The sequence below is a fragment of the Phocoena phocoena genome, chromosome 3 (assembly GCF_963924675.1).
Source record: "Phocoena phocoena chromosome 3, mPhoPho1.1, whole genome shotgun sequence".
Classification (NCBI taxonomy): Eukaryota; Metazoa; Chordata; class Mammalia; order Artiodactyla; family Phocoenidae; genus Phocoena; species Phocoena phocoena.
The window spans coordinates 154367455-154391934 of record NC_089221.1 but is presented as its reverse complement, the minus strand read 5'-3'; the positions used below and the strand labels follow the sequence as shown (position 1 = coordinate 154391934).

Below are 24480 nucleotides of genomic sequence, written 5' to 3'. Positions count from 1 at the left end.
CGTGTTCAACAAGGGAGGGATATAGATAGATCACGTTAGTTACTTTCTCTTTTCCTGATTGGGCCAATGTTGGGTCGCATCCCTCACAGACCCTCTTGGACCGGCCCAGAGGCATTCTCTCCTGACAGCAAAGCATTGCCCCCATCTGGCACAGGACCTCCCTCTCACTCAGACTTCTCACTTCCAATGTGGTCTTAGGAGGGCAGAAAAGAGTGCGTGGACCCCCGGCACGGCCTCCAAGGAAGAAGCAGCCGGGGAGGCTCCTTGATTTGAAGGCTTTGCAAAGGCGTGACTTCTGAGTGTACCCAGAGCCCTACCCTGGACCGGGGAGAAGGTTCTGCTGCCAGGAGTGTTCTCTGGCTGGTGCGCTGCTGGAGACACCTAGCTTACCTAGAAAGATGTCAGGAAGTGCACCGCGATTAGATCTTCAGAGTCTACAGCAGGAGATCTGCAAACCAACGAAATACCTCTCCTGGGCGGCCAGCATATACTCAGATTCCGTGTCCAGAGTAGCTAGGTTTCAAGGCCAGGGGCTTCTGTGGGTGCCTGTCTTGTGCAGCGGCTGCCATGACCCTCACATTCCTCCCTTTCTGCAAGACCCTCTGCTCCCCACACAAAGGGGACAATGCCTGTAAGTGAGCTCAGAGAGGAGCTCAGCAGAGTGAGGACAAGTCTTTTGAAGTGGGGTGTTGGGGAATCTTCTTTCAGACACTTCTTTTCTTCCTGCATCAGAGGCTGGGTTAACATGTCTTCTTCTATCTTGGTATGTCTCAATGTCTGACAGGAATTTCTTGGATTCGAGATGAATCTCCAGCTTTTGACTCTCACTTGGCACTAGGAAGGTACCCAATAAATGTTTGCATGGAATTCTATAAGGATATTAGAATTCTAGCTTTGATAACTGAGAAGTCTAAGAAAAAAAGTAGAAATGTTTATAACAGCAAACGGGGAGGTGGTAGTGGAAGTCTTGGGGACTAAGCAGTTTGCCCTACCACATTGCTGCTAGTAGCTTGGTCAGGAGTCAATTCTATCCTCTGCAGATGGGTAAGAAGACCTACTTCTTTGACCTTGGGGTTCATGTCCCTGAGATGGCAGCGTTTATATGGACAATAAGCTGTCTCTACCCATGTTCCCCGTCACCTCCCTCACCTGACCAGGCTTAGGCTCCAAGCCTGAGTTTCTGAGGTGTCCATGGTTTCCTTACCCTGAGTGCATATGAGCCCATCTCAGTCTAGAAAATGCCAGAATTTCCCAGAGGTGTTCTAGCTTCTAGTTGAGATACTCTATACCAGCTCCTCAGGTTCTATTTGCTGGTACAGAGATGCCAGGGCTCAGATGGACCCAGAAGTCCAGCAAACAAATTGATAAGGGCACATTTTGAGCACCCTGAATTCCAAAGCCTTAGGCCATGTGGCTTCCTAGGCTTATCCAGACACTGAAGCTCCCAAAGACCCACACTCACATGCTAACACAGACACAAACACACACACACCTTCAATGATTCACCCTGTGGGGCTGACGCCTACCTTATTCCATCTTGGGCTTCTTAGCTGAGTGTTAGGAGAGTTGTAAAGGACCTCCTAGGCTTTCAGATGCCTAGTATTAAGGGAGTTGAATCTGAGGAGCATGTCATAGGGAGTGGAGAAAGGACCTCCTGGAGCATGAAACTGGAAAACTCTGAAGCTAATTGACCAAATTCCAAGAACACTGATTCTCCGAGCTGCTCTTGTTACCGGGACTTTGGGTTCAGCCTTTGTTTCTATCGTGAAAAAGAGTGAGCATTTTAATTCCAGGAGAATTTGGAAAAACCTGGAAAATAGAAGGAGGATTCGTTTGGAGGAACCCCTGGGGGGGAAAACCCACCCAGTACAGTCTTAGAGGCTGACACTGGGTCCCCTACTCTGGACCCAGCACTTTGAAGTCCCTCTCTGGTCCTCATCTAGCCGCTCCTGTCTCTACCAGGTGAGAATATTTCAAGGTCCAGGGGGCTTGCCACCTGGATCTGCAGCTCCTTCCCCCGCTTAAGTCTAATACCTAGGTCCCCTGTACCGCTATTTCCTGCCCTAATGGGGCTGATCTCGCTTCCTGTGTCTGCAAGACATTCCCAGGTTTCATCCTCCGAAAGGCAGCTGAGTCAAAGAGGAAGTCATTGAGCCGAAGGGGGCACTGTTTGCGCAGGTGGACGGTTCAGATAGCGCCTAGATGTGCAGTCTGGGAACGAGTGAACTGAAGAAGTCTCTGGTATAGGAGGGAGCAGACGCCAGGCAGGCAGTGGGCCGGGGTCTTCACGTGTTCTCCCGCCAATCTCGGGAGCCAGGAGCCCCCGGTATGGATGCCCGGATACCCTTTAGGCCGAGAGCTCAGAACCTAGAGAACTTGTCCTGCGACTGTGAAGGGACCAGGTGTTGTTTGCATTGGGCAGACAGCCCGAGGGCTGGAGAGGAGCCAGACCCCGGGACCAAGAAGTGTCTGAAGCACTTAGAAAGGCGTTGCTCGAGCTCCCGGGAAAGTAAGGATGGTAGAGCTAGAAGAGGCCCAGGCCTCAGTCCCCAGGTGTCTGGGAAGGGGTTTCTCACAGGAGCTCAATGTTTTAACTCCTCCGCTTTCTTAGGTCTGGTTGTTTTCATTGCGACGAGCATGCCCCGCCCGTTCCCAGCCCAGACCAGTAGGGTCTCCGGGATCGCACCTCCCAGCCTTGTAGGAGCACCCGAAAACTCCGCGGTTCAGCCCCGCGGTCTTCAGTAGCTTGCAGGAGCGCCCTAATTGTTTCCAAAGTCGCCTGGAGCAGTGGGCCCCGCTACGCCACCCCAGAGCTCCTGCCCCTTACGTCCTGCGCACTCATTTCGGACTCCACGTCATTTCGTTTTCTGAACTCGGATTTGGATCCTGCTGGGAATGGATCTCCCTGAAAAACCAGGGATTTAGATTTCCCAACGCAAAGAAGAATTTGTGACTTCTTTACCCTCACGTGGCTGCATTTCCCCTTTGGTTGGCAGGTATGAGTGAAGGGATGTTGCTGCTTCAAAGGCAGTTATTTTTCTTTTTCTTTTTCAACCCCATTCGGGGCAAAGATTCCAATCTTCTGCCAGTTTGAACTGTAAGGGTATCTCTAATCCCGAGAAGGAAGGACAGGGAAACCCAAAGAGTCGAGGTACGCCTTGCCATGCCTCTTGGGCTTTCTAAGGCCCGCAGGGACGCTGAGATGCCTTGTTAACCTCACCGGTCTCAGCCCCTCAGTTCAGTCGTTGGCATTATAGGCACCAGGACCCGTGCAGGCTGACAGCGAGAGGAGGGGGGCCAGTAGTGCGGAAACACCCTCTGCCTTCCTTCCTTCGCTCGCACTCCTTCCTCCTCCGTAGTGGGTCCGAGCAGCAGGACAGGAGGCTGAGAAGGGCTAAGAAGGCGAGAGTGAAGGGCACAGAGAACTTGACCTCGCATGTGCCATCTCACCAGCAGGTGTGATGAGGCCAAGGGGTACCCCGGGTGTGTGCCGCTGCCTGCGTGATCCTAAAAAACTAGTGGGAGAACCAACCCTCAAATAGAGAACCAAGAATAGATTTTTAAACCTCACACGAATTACTTTATGATATATGATAAATGTAGCAATTTGATTCAATGAATAAGGTAGTTTATTTAATGAATAGAGCTGGTATATTTTACTATTGATTTAGAAGAGACTCAGTCCCTTGATTCTCAGCATATACAAAAGTAGGTTCTGCATTTATTTTAGATTTTTAAAAAATCAAACCTTTAAAGAAATATTAGGGGGAAGTATTTTCTAGGCTTAAAGAAAAAAATTTAAACTAAACAGGACATTTTCCCTAGGTACACTTTTTGGTAAACTAATCAGGCTGTATCTTTTACAATTTTAAACATACATAACCCTTAACACAGCAATCCAACCTTGGGACATCTAGCCTACAGAAGTAAAAAGCACCTGGACCAGAGGAAACTGTAGGGGGAAAATGTGATTCAATGGAAAGCCATGCACTGTTTAGGGCCCACCTTTCCAGTTTATTTGATTTTGATTCTTTGTGCGCTCTGAGGCTTTCTTTGCCTTTGAACTAATTTATAATTCTGTAAATTGTAGATAACTGAGAGCAATGCAAAATAATTCTTGTCTATAGACATGTAATATATCCCATCCCCTGAAGGGTCAATTGAATTCCCCCCTCAGCTAGGAAAGAAGGCAATTTTGCCTCCATTTACACATTCATTTCACTATTCTTCATCTATAAATATGCATGGTCTTTGTCCTTCGAACTGGCTTTGACACCGGTTGCCTTATGAGTTAAAAAATTTACATATCTATGAAAGTCATGATTTTACCTTTTTTTTGAGAATTATTCTTTAATTAAACAACTACAGTAGCATTTGTGGTAGTAAAGCAAAACCAAATATCAAAAACTCTCAAATGATAGGGGAATGGTTAAATGGTTCATAAAATTGCCAGTTAATGGAATGAAAACAATAAAAATCTATGTGATCCCGTTGAAAGGTGTTTTTTTTTTTTTTTTTTTTTTTTGCGGTATGCAGGCCTCTCACTGTTGTGGCCTCTCCCGTTGCGGAGCACAGGCTCCGGACGCCCAGGCTCAGCGGCCACGGCTCACGGGCCCAGCCGCTCTGTGCATGTGGGATCTTCCCAGACCGGGGCACGAACCCACATCCCCTGCACCGGCAGGCGGACTCTCAACCACTGCGCCACCAGGGAAGCCCTTGAAAGGTGTTTTTATATCTATATCCACTTACAGTAGAATCTCAATTTTATTTTTAAAAAGGAAAAAATATTAGTGTATGTGTTACTGCATCCAAACTTGCTCTGCTTGCCACATAACAGGCAAATAAATCAGGAGACAAGGTGTTGAGCCAAGGAATGGTAACTTTATTTGGAAAGCAGGTTTCTGAGAAGATGGCAGACTAATGTCCTAGAGTAACATCTTATCAGGGTCTGGATGCCAGCTTTTTTTATAGAACAGAGAGGGGGAAGAGGTGAGGAAGTAAAGTAAAAGGCCATAAATCTTGCAAAATATCTCCTGGTTTTTGGCCATCCTCAGGGAGGGGCTGTGTTAATTTCTTCTTTTCTGCAGTCATTCACAGTTGGGCAGGGTCAGGGTGTTTCCCTGTGAGCTGAACAAAGGCACTTTAGTGTAATATTCAGGCAGAGGGGCAGGGTTCCCCGAGGGAGGCCATTATATATGCCTATAGCTATAGGCAACAGCATTTTAGTGATTATAGTAACAAAAAGTAATGGAGAGCAAAGGTTAAAGTAAAAGAAACAGTTCCAACATGGAGTCAGATTTTGTTCTTCCCTGTTCTATGTGTATGCCTGTATTTTTCTATGAGCATAATAAGTTGTGGACAGATACACACTACTAATGTTGTTTATCTCATGTTGAGGTGAATTTGCTTAACATGGGGTTTTGTGATTAATCCAGGTTAATATGTATAAATATATATTCATGTATAGTATATATTCATCTATATATGTCTTATATGTATATAAATCTTTTGGGTTGACTGTTACAAAGACCTTATATAACTTTTGTAATTTATAAAACTCTTATTAAGATTTGTTTTATAAAAAAATACCAAGATGTCTCCTGAGGAACATAAGAGAAATCTGGAAAAAGATACACTGATATCAGAATAGAGAAGCTAATTGGTGGGAAAGAATTAGGAGTCTACAACTGTCGCATATGAGATCTTAGTGTGGAAAAATGTTGTTACAAATCAATGTTAGACTGTTAATAAATTATATTGGAAAAACCAGCTAGCTGATTGAGGGGAAATTGGATGACTAATTTACTGCACAAACTAAAATAAATTTAAGGTGATTCAAGGCATAATATTTTGATCCAAATAATGAGTAAAACATGGGTGAAGCCAGTAAAATTAAGGGGAGATTTCTCACTTGGGGTTCCTCAAGCACTAATAAGAGATGACTAGATCAATACACAAATAACTCAGAAAAGCAATGCAGAGGAGAAAAAAATGTAAACTGCCAATAAACATGAAACTTTTAAACTTTCACTAGCAATCGATTAAATGAAAACTGAAAAAATAACCAACTAGGAGACATCACTCTCAGTTAAAAAATTGTCCAAAATGATCAATGTCGATAAGGATGTGCTGAAACTGACACTGACATTTTGGGAGGCATGCAAACCAGTATTATCTTTCAGAAAGGCAGTCTGGCACAAGGGGATAATTATATGGAAATGTAATTGTGCATCACAGAGGTTTCAATTCCAGACTTTTAAAATATAATACATACAAAAAACTGCAAATAAAATCCCTAGAGGCTTGTTTACTCAGAATTCTATGTATCTGCCCATAAGTGAGGTAGATCTACATATAAATAAGTAAATTATGAGTAAAATAAGTACATTAAAAGAAATATGGTATATAAATGGCAAACCAACTAGGCCACAGCATGTTTCTGTTAGGAGAGCTCAGACTAAAGCACTTCACAGCAGGTTTTTTCCTGGGAATGACCTCTTATGAACCTCAAGACTCACGGATTGCTCTTGGAAACGTTTGCATTTAATCAAAATGTTTCTTCTCTTATCACAAACTGAAACTGAGCCCCTCTAAAATTTAGTTCCTTTTGTGAGTTTATGATTAAGCTCTCTACTCAAAACTTTATTCCCTTGTTTGCCTCTTCTGACCTCAATCATGTGTTAACTGAACACTAATCAAACAGAATCAGATGACTAAAATTGCTATTGTCTGTAACATCAATGTACTAAAATTGCTGTTGTAGATATCATCATTAACACACAAACTCAGGTTGTTTCTCCAGAGCAGGATGAGCTCACAGATCCGCCAGGTGGCTAGAGAATTGTAAACTGGAAACATCCTGACTTCTACAACTATGCTTAAGAGATGTCACAAGATGATGATTAATTCCAACTTCTTTTTTCTTCTTCCTTAAAAACACTCCCAACTCAAGGCCAAGTTGGAGCAGATCTGAGGCTTGTCTCCCACTCACTTGCTTGGCGCCCTGCAATAAACCCTTACTTTACTGCAAACATCAGCTGTCAGAGTTTGGCTTTCTGTGCTGCAGTCACAGGAGCCCTTGCTCAATAACAAAACCACATGCAAGTGACTTAAAAGTTACGTTGAAGGTAACGTTGAAGACTCTTACAGGCTTAGCAAATCAGGTATTATTTATTTATTGCTTATAAGACACTGGAGAGCTAAAATTTGATGATCAGATTTACAAAGCCTGTTAGAAATGGGACAGGCTGGAGCTAAGGGAACCAAGGAGGAGAATTAATTAGAAAACGTGAGGCCAGAAAAAGCAGTGTCTGCTGGAACAGAAAGGAGAGGAATAAATTCAAGAGCTATTTCCAGGATAGAATAAACGAAACTTAATGATGGATTCAGATGGTGGTGATGGGGAAGGGTTGTATAGGTAGACTTTCAATAAAAAGCCTATTGAAATCAGCTAGAAACAATGGGGATGAAGGTCCTCAACTGTGATCTCAATGAGTGAAGTCCCAAAAGTTCTATCCCCTTCAACCATTTCCATCCACCAGCAGCAACCACTGCTTCCCTCAATGCCACTTTTCCACCAGTCACCTCCACTGGGGCTTTTTACCTATATCTTCCAGTAGTTTCACCTCCTTAAATTCACTCAGTTAATCAGCACAGTGAGCCTTCATCATGATCTCCCATTTTAACATTCCCAGTCTCTGAGCTGTCCCTCACCATATTGCTACTTCACCCTTAGAAGGAAAGGAAACCACCCAGTTTTCTCTGTTTTGTGAGGGCCACAGGCATGGAAATTACCTTATCAGTACTTGTTTAACTTTAGTTCCAGGACTTTGGTGGCTCAAGGCTAAGGGGAAGCATGGGTGGGGGTGGAGGGCAGGGCAGATGACCAGCAGGAGTTGGTTGCAGGGTGGGGTACCAGTCTTCAGACTGGTGGGGTCGAGCAAAGGAACCACCACTAGAGGGCTGAGAGGGAAGGGCATGGTTGTAGGGGTGAGGGAAGCAGGTCATTGAGGGAGGTGGTGTTGGGTAGGAGTAGGGGCAAGCAGGGCGCTCAGGCAAGAAACCAGAGAAGGTGGCAGGAGACAGATGGGCCAGTGGCTGGAGCAGTGACCTCTCTTGTTTCCTCTGCTTAGCTCTGCGGTTCTGGAACCAGACCTGAGGAGGAGGGAGAATAGCCACAATCAGAGCCTCTCTCTCAAATAGGTGGCATTGTCATATGCGGCTACAGACGTATAGGGCATAAGACTCCCCCATATCCCCAGAGGAAGTAAAGCTCTTGCAGAAGGCATAGTTGAGCCAGGACTAGTGACAAAGCAAGACCCACACCATTCCCCCATTCCATGTCTAAATTTGCCCTGCTACAACTTTGGGCGAGTAAGAAATGTCAACTTGTAAAAAGAAAGAGATAAACATGACACAGTGGCATTTCACCTCCACAGAGAATGGGAAATTTCCTCTAGGGTTATTAGAGACTAAGACTATGGACGAGTTTAATTGTTACAGACCAGGTTAGATTTAGGGTACAGTTTATTCTTAAGATTAACTAACTCTATGGTTAGAATTGAGCATCAGGTTGAGTTTCAAGGCCATGGTTAGGGACAAGGTTACATACGTGTGTGACTAGGACTGAATTTCTGTTGGAGTTCACATCACTAAGTTTGGGGTTTGATATTGAAATTCAAGTTAGATTAGGTTAGCTCCAAGGTTAAACTCAAGTGACATTCCTGATGTAGATGAGGTTATGCTGACTGTTGGGTAAGACTCTGTTCTGGTGAACATTTGGGTTAGGGTTATAGGGCCCTGAGAATTTATGCCCCAGTAGTTGCCAATCACCGAATCTGCATTTCTTCAGGGGATGGTAGGGGGAGGATCCTGGGCCATCACCTGGATTCTGGCCTCGCTGAGGCCTGTGTCCCGGGCGAGGCCTTCTCGGGCCCAAATGTCAGGGTACTGGTCCCTCCCAAAAGCTGACTCCAGCTGTTCCAAGTGCGCTGGACTGAAGGTGGTGCGGTGGCGGCGCCGGGAGTGTGGGCGACCCCTCTGTTCTCCTTGCGAGCAAAGACTTGGTCTCCCCACTCTTACACCAGAGAAGTTCCTGTAGGGCTGAGTGCTCATGTCTGAGAAGGAAGGGGGAGGGAGAATTTGCTGCTGCATGGACCACCCATCCATCCCAGACCACATATGCTGGAACCCCCAGATTCTACTAAGACCCAGTGTGTTGCTCATACACTCTGCCCTGACCAGAAATTCTTCAGCTTTCAGAATTAGCTGAATCCAGCTCAGCCTTGGCCCTGCTTCACTTCTGAGTCCCCTAACCCATGCTGCCCTCTCGACATGAAGTCCGCCCCTCAGACTCACTTGTCCTGAGCACTCACGCTCCCTCTGCCTCACTTCTGCAACTTGTGCCCACTACCTATTACACACCCCTGGATGCATCCGCATGTAAGGCATGCCCCTCCATAGCCTTTCACCTCTCTCAGCACACATACCACCTTCTTGGGTCTCACCCTGTGGATCTCCTATTCACTCTGACAACCTAACAAACTGCCCAGGTCTCTGTCTAAGACCCTTATGAGTTGCTCCCTGCTCTCATGGTTCACATGCAACTTAAACCTTTATATTGTTCCCATTGTCCTATTCCCTCCACCTGGGAAGATGAAACATTCCTCACTCTTCTACTCAGACACACCCTCCTCACACATACATTTCATCTTCTCCCATATCCCAGTCCTGGCCTGGCCACCAGGCTGCAGGAACCTGAGCTCGTGGGAAAGGCTTGCCTCTTCTCCCTACAGGCTCACTAAGCCCCCACACTAATTAGTCTGAGAGCCAGCTGGGGAATAGAGAACAGGAGCAAAAGGAAACACCTGGGAGGCACACAGAGAGAAAAGATATCTGGAGGATCCCATCCCCATGGGGACCCAGTGAGTAATCCCTACCCAGTGCTCACTGTCCACCTTAGCCCCCTGCTCTCCTCGGACCCAAAGCCCTGGACCCTCCAAATCTCTTCCTTGGAGAAAACAGTGCAGTGGGCAAACTGAGGTCAGGAGTGAGGAGACAGATTTCAGCTCTGCCTCTGCCCCCTCCTCATCAGTCAGGGCCTCAGTGTGCCACTCTGGAAAGCAAAGGAGTTGTATTACCCCATGTTTTCTAAGATTCCCTTGTTTTAAACATTCTAGGATTCTGGTTTTTTATTTCTCCTCTTCACTCTCCTCGTGGCGCACCATCGGCCCATGGAGCCTGGGCATAGAGCATGCACACCTGCTGCTTCCTCAGGACCACCCCAGAGATTCACTCACCCACCATGGAGGTCAAAGTCCCAGCGGCTGCGTAGCCCTCGGGCCAGAGACTGCTGCAAACTCGCCCCTTCTTTTGTTTACCCTGCTCACGCTTCCCTTCTGCATCCATGGCTCACAACAAAGACCAAAGACAGCCCAGTCTCGTGTCCCTGAGTCTCTGATTCTGGATCAGTCTTTCTCTGTTTCCGTTCCCCTCTATGCCTTGTATATCACTGCTTTCCCCCTGTTTATACCTCTTTCTGAATCTCTCTCCCTGTGTAGCTATAGATAGATTTTTATTCTCCTCTCTCCTTTTTCTAACTTTTATTTCTATGTCTGATTCCCCATTCCTTTGCTTATCATCTCATTCTGCCTTGTCCTCACCCTATTTCTCTGTCTTAGTCTCCACTTTTCTCCCCCTGCCCTTTCTCTCTCTGGGATGCTGTTCTCTCCTTTTGCTCTCAGCTGCCTACTTTCCCAGCTTGCAATCCCACACTAACTCTTTCTCCCTGAGCCTTGGAGCAGTGACCTCTTCCTCACCCTTGTGGGCCCATCCAATCATTGCCTGGTCACCAGAGCCCTCATCATCAGGGGAGGATCACAAGCCGGATGAAGGAAGGTGCTCTGTTGGAGGGTCCAGGGACTGGGGCCAAGAGCTCATATTCCCAGAGGACCAGATTCTTTTGTCCTGTTAAATCACCTCCTGGGAGCAGGCAGGGGAAGGAAGAGAAAATACATTCCTCTTGAGACCCCTCCTCAGAACCTCATCATGAGAGGAGAAGGAGAGGCTGTGCAAATGGAGACCAGGAGTAGGGCCTGCCTTGTGTCTCAGTATGTGGGTGATTCCCAAAGACTTCTTTCCAGGAAACTAAAAAACTAAAAAACACAAGTACATTCTGGCCCCTCATAGATATCCTGATTCTCAGAATACACTGGACACCCCGTCAGGACAACCTGAACCGTAGGATGAGTCTCCCGGACACCACAGTTCTCAAGTACTTTCTGCTTTCCTCTCCGAAATGTCACCTCCTCATTCACCCAGAATCCCCCAGGATTCCATGACCTTCCAAGGTCACCCAGCTATTCAGAGAGCACTTACCTCAAGAGCATCTGTATTCCAGGTGCATCCTGATCTCCCTGGACCTCAGGACTCTGCAGAAGACTGAGATTCCCATGACATCCTGACCATCTGATTCTTCAAGGAAACCCTGACATACCCAGCATCCTCGAGCAGTCAGGACACCCTGATATATGCAGTACTCTGCTTCTTGAGATTACTTAGAGCTAGGAAGTACATTCTGACATACTTAGGACATCCTGACCCTTTAAAGACAGCACAATACCCTAGGACTCTAGGGTCCTTTAGGACACACTGAAACCTAGAGCGTTCAACCTCAACTAGGAGATTATCCCTGTCCCCCGCCATGAAGTTCTGAAATGTCAGAATAGACTGAATCAATGAGGGCACCCTAATCCCCTCAGAACACACTGTACTCATAAGACTGATCCCCAAGGTTATGATAATCCTTCACACACATCCTTTAAAAGAACAATTCAAGACAGAAAAACATGGTACTCTTCCAGGATCCTGAGGTAAGCCATGGATCAGAAGTATAAGCAGCACATGAGAGCTTGTTAGAAATGCAAATTTTGAGGCCCCACTTCAGTCCTACTGAATCAGCATATTCACTGTAACAAGATCCCAAAGAAAACTGACTGTACACTTGTCTTCATCAGCTCTGGCTGCCATAACAAAATACCAAAAGCAAGGTGGCTAAAACAACAGATATCCATTTCTCACAGTTCAGCAGGCTGAGAACTCCATGATTAAGATGCCAGTTGATTCAGTTTCTGAGAGTCTTTTCCTGCGTTAGACAGCCACCTTCTGTGCCTTCACAAGACAGAAAGAGAACTCAGTCCTGGTCTCTTTTATATTCTTATAAAGACACTACTCTCATCTTGGGGCCTCACCCTCATGATCTCAACCCTAATTACCTCCCAAAGGCCCCACCTCCAAATATCATTGCATCACATTGAGGTTAGGACTCAACATATGAAGTGGTAGGAAGACACAAACATTCAGGTCATAACAACATAAAAGCCGAGAAGCACTGATTCAAATGCCAACCCCTCCCCCTCACCCCAGAGTATACTGTGACCTCCTAGAGAAAGCCGAGCTGCATGACAGCTTTGCCTCCCAAGATTCATGTAGTCAACTTGGATCCACAAGCACACACTGAATTCCAATACTCTTGCTGCCTGAAAACAGCCTAACCCTATAAGGGAACTCTGACCAGCCATCCAAAACAACCTGATGATCCCAGGACACTCTGATATTACAAAGAAACTCTGACCTACAACCCTGCTCCCCAAGACATTGAGACACTACAGGTTTGACTTGACATCCCAGGATACCATTATTTCCTAGGAGGCTGGGGAGGAGTTTGTTTTCCAGGGCATCCTGATTCCCACTCCCAACGCTGACCTTCAAGGAAGCCTGATACCCAGGGTTCTCTCACCCTACAAGAGTCAGGATGGTGTGGTGGGAAAGAATACAGGTTCTGAAGCCAGGCTGCCCTGGGTTCAAATATCAGCTATACCACTTACTAGCTATATGAAACCTGGCTCATTACTTTTTATCTGCACCTCAGCTTTATCATCAAGGGATAATAATAGTCAATTCTCTTTATATAAGTAGTTTTGTTCCACAAAGTCATGATAAACACTGAATTGGTGAATACTGAATCACTGCTATTAAGGGAAATAAATAGGTTCCTGTGAGCCACTGGCCACAATATTTTTGGTCAACCAATCAATACATAACATTGTTGTAGGTGTGTCTCAGTTTAAATATACTCTACTAATATATATTGTAAACTCATTAACATTGAACTCATGACCAACAGCACTTCAACTCATGCCTGAACAAAGATTACTTTCTCCGTTAAACACCTCATGGCCCTCCTGCACTTAGGAACACTAGACAGCATTGCAGGACCATGCTTGGGGCCACTTTGAACAGTACTATTACCTTCAAAAGACAAAAATGTATAAAATGTTGGCTTAAACAAGATAGAAGTTTATTTCTATCACACACAAAATAAGTTCAGAAGTAGGTATTGAAAGGCTGGTACAGTGGATCTAAGATGTCATCAGACTCCCAAGCTCAGAAATTTCTACTCCACTATCTTAGGGTAAGTTTTCTATCCTCATGGTCCAAGGTGGAAGCTGGAGGTACAGTCGTCATTTCCATATGACAGGCCAGAGGAAGAAGGAAAAGTAGAAAGGCGAGCATCCACATGCCACGAGGGTAGTGCACCCCAAACTCTGTGGGACAGAAGTTCCTGCACTCAGGACCCTTCCTGACCTTGCCCTGTCCCTGTGTGCCTCTTCCTCTGGCTGTTCATTTGTGTCTTTTATAATATCCTTTACAATGAACCAATAATAGTAAATAAACTGTTTCCTAGAGTTCTGTGAGACATATAGCAAATTATCCAATTTGAAGATGGGGTCATGGAAACCCCAATGTGTAACCAAGTTTAACAGAGTATGAGTAACCTGGGGGCCCAGTACTTGTGATTGGTATCTGAATGGGTAGCTTTGTGGGACTGAGCCCTTAAACTATGGGATCTGTCCTAGGTCAGGATAGTTAGTATCTGAATTAAATTAAATTATAGGACACCCAATTGGATTGGAAAGGAAAAAGTCAAATTGTCTTTGTATGTGGACACAATAATCTTCCATGTAGAATTTTTGATGGAATTATAAGGAATCTATTATAGCTAAATAGTGAGGTAGGCAAAGTTTCAGAATTCAACATCAATATTTAAAAAAATAATCATATAGCAACAAATAATAAATAATTTGAATTAAAAACACTACCATTTACAGTAGCATAAAATATGAAACATTTAGTGTTAAAATTGTCAAAAATATGAGCAATCAGTACACTGAAAACTAAATATAATATTCATGAGTGGAATTAAAGGAAGCCTTTTACAATGAAGAAATATGCTATGCTTTTGGGTCAGGAGACTAATTGTTGTTAATTCTGCAATTGATAACATTTCATGTGATCTCAAAATTTCATCAGACTTTTTCATAGAAATTGGCAAACTGATTCTAAAATTTATATAACAATGCAAAAATCCTAGCATAGCAAAAACAGCTTTGAAAAATAAGTTGGAAGACTTACACTGTCCAAATTCAAGAATTATTATATTGTAATCAAGACAAATGGTACTGCCTTCAGTATAGACAAATATATGAATGGAAAGGAAAGAATTCAGAAATAGACCCAAATACAAAGGCAATTTAGTGAAGAAAGTCTAGCTTTTTTAAACAAGTAGTGCTAGATCAGTTGGCTATCTAAATCATTTGGGGTGAGGGGGGATGGAATTTGGATCCATACCTCATACAATATTTTAAAATTAACTGGACCACAGATCTGAATGTAAAATCTAAAATTATAAAACTTCCAAACATAGGCAAAAAATCTTTGGATGGCTTCCCTGGTGGCGCAGTGGTTGAGTCTGCCTGCCGATGCAGGGGACACGGGTTCGTGCCCCGGTCTGGGAAGATCCCACATGCAGAGAGGTTGGGCCCATGAGCCGTGACCGCTGAGTCTGCACGTCCGGAGCCTGTGCTCCGCAACGGGAGAGGCCACAACAGTGAGAGGTCCACATACCGCAAAAAAAAAAAAAAAAAAAAAAAAAAATCTTTGGGAATTTGGATTACATAAATATGTCTTAGATATGACACCAAAAGACCATATATAAATGAACAAACAGGTAAATTGAACATCAAAGTTAAGAACTTCTGCTCTTCAGAATACACTGATAATGAATTAAAAGACAAGTTACATACGGTAATAAAATATTTGCAAATCATATAGCTAATAAGAACATTTATCTGTTAATTCATATATCTGATAAATGATAACTATGCCTAATATAAAAATTCAAGAATGTAAAGACAAACAATGTAATTTTTTAAAATGCAAAAAATTTGAACAGACAATTCACCAAGAAATATATGCAATACAGCCACCTTGGAAAAGAGTTTGGCAGTTTCTTCAAAATGTTAATTTCTTAAAATGATCCAGACTTTCCTCTTCTAGTTAATTAATCCAAGAGAAGAAAAAGCATTGATCCATACCAAGTCTTGTAGTTGAATGTTGCTAGCAGCTTTATTTCTAAGAGACAATGCAAGTCTTCATAGACAGAAGCTTGTATGAGCAGTTGTGGTATAGCCGTGAAATGGAATATTACCAGCAATAAAAAGGAATAAACTACAGCTATAGCATGGATGAATCTCAAAACAATTATGCTAAATTAAAGAAGCCAGACAAAAGTGTACATGTTATATTATTTCATTTCTGCAAAACCCAAGGACAAGAGTTGGCAAAAGCACAGCCTATAAGCAAAATCCAGCCCTCTGCCTTGTTTTTTCTTTTTTTTAACAAGTTCTTTGGAACATAGCCATCATCCTTTTCATATTATCTATGGCTGCTCTCCTTCTACAATGAGAGAGGTGACATTGCAACATCTTAGAGTACTCAGTAACTGGCATTTTACAGTAAAACTTTGCTGACTCTTGCTTTAGTGTACGTGTTTAAGTACATAGAAAATACAATGGAATCTACAGAAACATTCCTAGAATTAATAAGCTAATTTCAGAGTACAAGGTAAATATGCAAAATCAACTCTGTGTCTATATGTTAGCAATAAAAGATTAGAATTCAATCCTCCCCAAATTAATCAACAGATTCAATACAACCCAATCAAAATCTTAACAATTTTAAAGAAATCGACAAGCTGATTTAAAGGTTTATAATGAAAAGCAAAGGACCTAAAATAACCTAAAACCTTGAAAATTAAGAACAAGTTCAGATCACTTACATTATTGATTTCAACATTTAACATAAAGATTCAATAATCATGACAGTATGGTATTGGCGTTAGATAAACATAGAAATGAATGGAACACACAGAAACTCCAGAAATAGAATTGAATTTCAACAAAGGTACAAGTATAATTCAATATGGAAACAGAAATCTTTTTAGCAGGTGATGCTGGAATAGCTGGTTATCAGTATAAATAAAAACTAACTCTATTTTTTACCTCACACCATATTCACTCACGGAAATGAATCAGAGTTAAAGACAAAATTCTATTAAACTACTGGAAGAAAACATGGTACAAAATATTTGTTACACTGACAGGCAAAGATTTCATGAATAGGACATAAAAAGCATAACTTTGGGCTTCCCTGGTGGCGCAGTGGTTGAGAGTCTGCCTGCCGATGCAGGGGACACGGGTTCGTGCCCTGGTCTGGGAAGATCTCACATGCCGCGGAGCAGCTAGGCCCGTGAGCCATGGCCGCTGAGCCTGGGCATCCGGAGCCTGTGCTCCGCAATGGGAGAGGCCACAGCAGTAAGAGGCCAGCGTACCGCAAAAAAAAAAGAAAAGCATAACTTTAAGGGGAAAGAGTGATAAGATGAACATTAAAATTAATTTTTTTCCCTTCATAAGGCATAAGAAAATTAAAAGCAAACCAGAAACTGGGAGAAAATATTTGCAAAATTTACAATTGAGTCCAGAAAGAAAACAAACTTACAACTGAAAAATGAGAAGAAAAACAACTCAATAAAAATCGGCAAACAACCCATTAAAAATGGGGAAAATATATCAACATAACTTCACAAAAGAAGATATATGAATAGGCGATAAGTATAATATGCTCAACATCACTAGTTATCAGGAAAATGCAAATTAAACCCACAATGACATATTATTATACATCCAGTAGAATAGTTTATGTTAAAGACTAACAATACCCAGTGTTGATAAGGATGTGTAACAATTAGAACTCTCAAATATTGCTGATAGGAATGCAAACTGTACAGCTATTTTTTGCAAAACCAGTATTGCAGTTAAAACATTTACCATAAAACCCAGTAATCACATTCCAAGAAAAATGAAAACAATATGGCCACACACAAACTTCTACAGAAATGTACATGGTGTATTATATACACATTGTATACCTATATAGAGATATGCATACAAATTTATACATAATAGTTCTAAACTGGAAACAACTTCCTCAACTGTTGAATGGTTATAAAAATTGTGGATCTCCTTACTATGGAATATACTTCACAGGAATGAAAAGGAACACAATGTTAATAAATGCAACAAATTTGTGATACATTGACAACATGGATTAATCTCAAAAGCATTATGCTAAGTGAAAGAATTCAAACACAAAAGACCACATACTGTATGATTCCATTTATATTAAATTCTAGGAAACAAAAAACTGTAGTGGAAGAAAGCAGATCAGTGATTACCTGATCATGGGAGGGTGCTAACTACAAAGGGAAACAAGAAAACTTTTTAGGGTGATATAACTGTTGTGTTTCTTATTGTGGTAGTGGTTACATGACAACATGATTTTAAAATTCATTGAAGTGTAACTTAAATGGGTAATGTTTATTATCTATCAATTATAACTCAACCCCCCCCCAAAATTAATTTCACAATATGGGAAGAAAAGAGACATAAAAATTAAGCAAATGAAAAATAATGCAATTATTTTTTAAAAATAGGCAATTATGAACTCCAGGAACATTCAAAAGTTGTGCAGGAAAAAACAAAAAAGATTAGTACACCAACAGTGTATAACAGAATCAGAAAGTCAATAATAGATATTGACATACCTCCAAATTGTGATGTACCTGTAATTGGAGCATTTGAGGAAGAGGTAAAGGGATGGTGAAGTGGTATTAACTCATCACCTGTCAAAATGGGAAGACAGTGTATTGTAAATCAATGAACAAAAATAGCATTAAAAGCATATTATTTAGAAATATATAAAAGTATATTGGGAGTTGGATCATGGAGTAGAAAGATAGGTAGGGAACTACCTTTCTCATTTAAAGACTTGTTTAACTTTTAAAGCTATGCTAATATATTTATTTGGCTAAAATAATTTTAAAATAAAAATTATTGATTAAATACTTGATTTATTCAGTTTTTATATTCCTTTATTATTAATAAGAGCATTTAAGGCTATTTTTGCATAGATTTTTATCTCTAATTTATGATGATTTGGTTTTTGTTTTGTTTTGTTTTGTTTTTGGCATACTGTAGGACTATTTGCCATGCCCCGAGGCAATACTTTCCATTGAAATCTCCTCATGGGTTCCTTAAAATTTAAAAGCTAAAAGCAAAACGTTTTCTATCTTCAGGGAACAAAGGAATAGTGAAAAAACAATCTTTTAAATCTATAAGATGATAATTGTGTGGTATGACTGTTGGAGAGGGTAGGCCTGGTTGAAGAGCTCCCATTATTAGCATATTGACAGCTCTTAGATCCTGTAGTAACCTGTTTTTCAGATTTTCTTTTTTTAATGGTGATTTTTTTTTTTTTTACATCTTTATTGGAGTATAATTGCTTTACAATGGTGTGTTAGTTTCTGCTTTATAACAAAGTGAATCAGTAATACATATACATATGTTCCCGTATCTCTTCCCTCTTGCATCTCCCTCCCTCCCACCCTCCCTATCCCACCCCTCCAGGCTGGTAAATGTTTTAACTTTCTGTAAGAGTTGCTCCACGTGTAAATGTATTTCTGGTGTATCTGTGGGGAGGAAGGTGATCTCCGCGTCTTATTCTTCTGCCATCTTCCCCTCCCTCTCTGCCATATTTTTAAATTGACTACTTGATCTATCAAATTCTGGGAATTGTGTATTAAAATCCATCATTAAGACATTAATCAACTTCTTTAAAAAATTTTTATAAACCTTTGCCTAACCTATCTCTATTATACATTGCTTACATTGTTATTGCAAACAGTTGCTACATTGTTTTGTTTGATTTCATAACTGTGATTTTTTTTATGAATTTGTCCTTTGTTATAAAATATCCCTCTTTTGTGATTTATCCTTGTAGTTGACTTAATTATTGCTTTGTCTGTAATTAATCATGCCACCAATGTTCTCTAATTTTTGCACTTGCCTAAAACTTCTTTGCCCAATTTCATATTTGTGTTCTTTCTTTTTTAAAAATTGGCTTTAAAACTCACTTTGTAAAAATTTTGCTATGTATATGCACACAAATAGAAACTTAAAAATACACACCCAAGTTCCAATAGCCAACAGATATTATTTAGATGACCACATATATAGCCCACACCCAGTATTCCCTACCCCCATCCACAGGCCAGCATTTCTAAGTGGTACCTCTGTTCCTATGTCAGGTACACAGCAACTATTACAGAGATTAATTGAGACAGAACTTAGGTTCTGTTTTTAGACATTACTTTCTTACTATAAATTGACAAACCTTTTATTTGAAAGAAGAAAAAGTACAGAGTCCTAAAGACTTAAGGATTATACAAAAGGGGAGTCAGTGTAGAATAAAGAATGGAGCTACCATGAATATCTGTGGTCCAATTTCACCGGCTTCACAATTTTTTTTCAGGTTAATTCTGAGCACAGAGCAAGGGACCAAGTATATTTTGTCTCTGACATGGGCGTGAGATGTACTTGATGCAATGGGAAGCAACAACTCTGAGCACTAAACTGATTTCCCCTCAGGCTGAGATATCTGTATCCAGAGAGGATAGAAACAAAGAACAGTTAGTAAGTGTGCCTTTAATGAGGAGCTGTGGGGAATCCACCTTAGAGGCACCTGTCTGAATCTAAGTGTTCTCCAGTGAGAAAAGCTTTTTTACTCCCCCACTAGCTGTGACTTTCTCACGATTCAGGGTCAAGCAAGGAGCCAGTGGAGACAGGGGTCCCATGATAGCCTCTCACAGCAGCAGAGCAGCCAGGTAAGAAAATCTGGGAAAGCAGGTGAGGACACAGATCACCAACAAAGACAGATTCACATAGACCAAAACACATACAGTTACATTTGGAGAAACACACACTAAATTCTTCAGCATCTCACCAAGTTCAAATGGGAAACATCACCTGGTTTAACATGTACAAGCCTTTCCTCTTTCAGGATGTACTGCCCATTACAGAATAGAGCAAGCATCTTTCCAAGGTGGAAATAGAAAATTAAGCAGTGGGAAAGCAAAGAGTTAACTAAGGGCAGCAGTGCTAAGATCAGTGATGGCAGGCTCTTCGAAATTCTGGCCAAAAGCTCCGAGCCAAGAGCCACCCTCCTTCCTCACAAAGGAGACTCTTCTCTCAGACATTCAAGACCCTCCTATTCTGCCCTTAATCTCCACCGTTTTATTAGTTGCTTCCCTGTGTACCTTCACTCTGGTCTATGACCACATTACAGAAGTGTCTCAGAAGGAGGTTGCTTGGATGCTACATGGAACCCCACAGAGGGGGTCAGCTTGACCTGGGGTCCAGGCACTAAGCATCCTCAGTTTTAAGGTCCAGGAACACAAACACTCAGTGCTGCAAAACATCAGATGTCTCAGAAACAGTCACAAACTAAAGAGACTCGCAAGGGAGTATGAAACCAGGCCTTTTTACCATATTGACTTGGGGGTTGTGGGCAACGTTGATTGTACTCCTGATAGGACTATCCCAGCAAACATTGACAAGAAGTGGCTAACCTTAATGCTGGCAGATCTCTCGACATATAGTCTGGGTTATTTAGAGCCTGTAGACCTGTTTTGGCCTTTACCAGTTCCCAGACAACAGGAAAAACCCTACCACCATCCTGCTATACATCTTTCACCTTCTACTACCATCTCCATTACGGGAAATAGCTTATACTTAAGACCCTAATATCAACATCTACTCTTTGGAGCACAATGATAAAGTTGGCACAAGTAATGTTTTGGTTTTTCCTTGATGCAATCCCTGTACCCCCCACTTCTACATTCTACATCCTTTCCCTGAAGTACCTTCTTTCAATAGCTCTGGGTACTGCCAACTACTGCCTTTCTACCTTTTAATTCTGTGATATAATTTATAGGAAAAATGGCTTCAGATCTCAGAATTTTCCATTGGTTTTACTAATTTAACTCTCAAAATGCTAGGATACTTTATAGTCACCATACTATATACATCCTGCAACCACTCTCCTAAAAGTATAGCCTGTGACATCCTTTATCCCAGTCAGTCAAGACATTTAACCTGTAAATCTCCTCCCCTGAAATGCCATCTCTTCTCCTCTTTACTATTTGAATACTGTGAATTCTTACAGATTCAAAATGCTCTGACTCTTCCTGCCTGCATTAATTCCTTAAGGCTGGGATTATCACTTGGATATGCCCCATAACTTTACTTTCTTTATGAATCTCATTTTCCTCTTCAAAAATAATACCGAGGGCTTCCCTGGTGGCGCAGTGGTTGGGAGTCTGCCTGCCGATGCAGGGGACACAGGTTCGTGCCCCAGTCTGGGAAGATTCCACATGCCGCGGAGCGGCTAGGCCTGTGAGCCATGGCCGCTGAGCCTGCACGTCCGGAGCCTGTGCTCCGCAACGGGAGAGGCCACAACAGTGAGAGGCCCGTGTACTGCAAAAAAAAAAAAATAATAATAATACCGAATACCAGTGATCCTGTTTTGGCAAGCACAGGGAGAAAAGAAGTCTCTTCATAGAATCCAGTACTTTGCAAACTCACTAGCATGCTTAGCTCATCCAAGCCAATATCTGTGAGCTACTACAATGACATTTTGATGCTATCCAGTTACAAGGTTGAGGGAAAACTGCCAGGCAGATCCTTCAATGCCTAGAAGTAGTATAATCCTGAGAAAATAAGAGAGATCCAGGATGAATTTGAGTGAGTTGTATAAAGTTATTCTGGTAAAAGAACTTATGACTTTAAACAAATAGCTAAATCTCATTGCTTCATTTTTCCCTTCTGCTTAATGAAGCTTGTTATTTTTAAAATTTACATATTTTAAATCTGTAAGAAAGGTATGTAAAGCAGGAAGACACTGCCTGGCACTTGGTTATAGTCTTAATAAATGGTTGATAATTGAAACTTGGAAGTAAAACTAGGGAGGAATATAAAGAAAAGGGCATTTCAGCTGTATCAAGACTATAAATGGTATGCGTTCTTTCAATCTAATCTGTCATCACCTAATTTCTCTGAATCCCAGATTCTTCATCTCTGATTCTTCTCAGGGTCCTCATTTATGAATGATGGATTACAGAAGTTCCCTTGTGGCCTAGTCGTTAGGATTCCAGGCTTTTACTGCTGTGGCCCAGGTTCAATACCTGGTTGGGGAACTGAGAGCTCAAAAGCCATGTGAGGCGGCCAAAAAAAAAAAATATATATATATATATATATATATATATAAATGATATGGATTAAAAGAAATTGTGTATGTGAAAATAATTTGTATATACCAGATATTCATTAACTGTTAGTTAAGTATGAATTAAGCTGCATGAAATCAAAGATAATTAAACACAAAATAAAATTATAGAAATTAACCAGCTATTTATTTCATTAAAACTCGTTTCATAGAATTATTTAATGTGAATTAATTCTCAATGACAAAACAGTATCATTAAAAATTTGCTCAAATTATGACATTATCAATCTCATCTACTTTTATATTTGAAGTATTATTAATTAAGAAATAAATTTTGGATCTGGTACCATTAACAAATTGTAGGGCTTCCCTGATGGCGCAGTGGTTGAGAGTCTGCCTGCCGATGCAGGGGACACGGGTTCGTGCCCCGGTCTGGGAAGATCCCACATGCCGCAGAGCGGCTGGGCCCGTGAGTCATGGCTGCTGAGTCTGTGCGTCCGGAAACTGTGCTCCGCAACGGGAGAGGCCACAACAGTGAGAGGTCCTCGTACTGCAAAAAAAAAAAAGAAAAATTGTAATCTCTAAACAATATATGGAGCCTAATTAAATAAATATTTCCTTTTACTTTTTTTTTTTTTTTTTTTTTTTTTTGGTACGCGGGCCTCTCACTGCTGTGGCCTCTCGCGTTGCGGAGCACAGGCCACTCCGCGGCATGTGGGATCTTCCCGGACTGGGGCACGAACCCGTGTCCCCTGCATTGGCAGGCGGACGCTCAACCACTGCGCCACCAGGGAAGCCCTTCCTTTTACTTTTGACCACATTTTCTCCCCTGCAGAAACAGGCAGAAACAACCAGACTGGAGTCACAGAATTCATTCTCCTGGGACTCTCTGGGCAGTCAGAGCAGGAGGAGGTTCTCTTTGGGCTGTTCTTGTGGATGTACCTGGTCACCCTCATTGGGAACTTTCTCATTGTTTTGGCTATCAGCTGTGACATCTCCAAATACCCATGTACTTCTTCTTGGCCAACCTCTCCTGTGTTAACATCTGCTTTTCATCAGTCACAATCCCCACGATGCTGGTGAATCACATACTGAAACAAGTCTATTTCTTACATGGAATGTATGACCCAGATCTACTTCTTCATCATTTTCATCAACATGGATGTGTTCCTCCTGAGTGTGATGGCCTATGATGATTATACTGTCATCTGTTGCCCACTCCACTACACCATGATCATGAAGCCCAAACTCTGTGTCCTTCTGGTGGTTGCATCTCAGGTCAGTACAAATCTGCATGCTCTCCTACACACTCTTTTCATGGTCCAACTCACATTTTGTTCCAACAATGCTGTGTATCACTTTTTCTGTGACCCTTATCCTATTCTAAAACTCTCTTGTTTGAATACCTTTATCAATGACCTGATGGTATTCACTGTGGGTGAATTGGTATTTATGACACAATTTACAAGTATCATCATTTCATATGATTACATCTTCTCTAATATACTGAAGTTGCTATCTGCCCATGGAATAAGGAAAACCCTGTCCACGTGTGGATCCCACCTCACTGTGGTCTCTCACTTCTATGGGGCAATCCTGGGGGTCTATAAGCACCCTTCATCCTCCTACTCAGTACAAGATGTGTTGACTACTGTCATCTTCACAGTGGTGACTCCCCTCGTCAATCCCTTCATCTACAACCTGAGAAATCACGACACAAAGGGAGCTTTAAGGAAACTAATTTCATATTCTATAATTTAAAAATTATAGAATTGAGAGGACTCTTGGATAGCATACATTTTTTCATTTTACAAACCAAGAAACTGAGTCCCTATAGGTGTAAATTTACCTATGACTATTCCTCTAATTAATGATATGTTATCATGGTCATGTTTTTAAATATGAGGCTGATAGGTGCTCATAAGTCATAAAACCATTAGTTATCTATAAAAAGGTGTGATT

General features: G+C 41.9%; 1 protein-coding gene and 1 pseudogene across 1 annotated transcript; one reads left to right on the top strand and one right to left on the bottom strand.

The window, feature by feature from the left end:
- Positions 1-7158: 7158 nt before the first annotated feature.
- Positions 7159-10775, bottom strand: PROP1 (PROP paired-like homeobox 1). Its single transcript, XM_065874614.1, has 4 exons — positions 10299-10775; positions 8884-9116; positions 7795-8154; positions 7159-7253 (listed from the first exon to the last, which is right to left on the bottom strand). Exons 1-3 carry the CDS (start codon positions 10405-10407, stop codon positions 7816-7818), a joined length of 681 nt encoding a protein of 226 aa, XP_065730686.1. The 5' UTR covers positions 10408-10775; the 3' UTR covers positions 7159-7253; positions 7795-7815.
- A 1071-nt stretch (positions 10776-11846) lies between these two features.
- LOC136120334 (olfactory receptor 1f45-like) lies at positions 11847-24279 on the top strand (annotated as a pseudogene).
- The last annotated feature ends 201 nt before the right edge of the window (positions 24280-24480 follow it).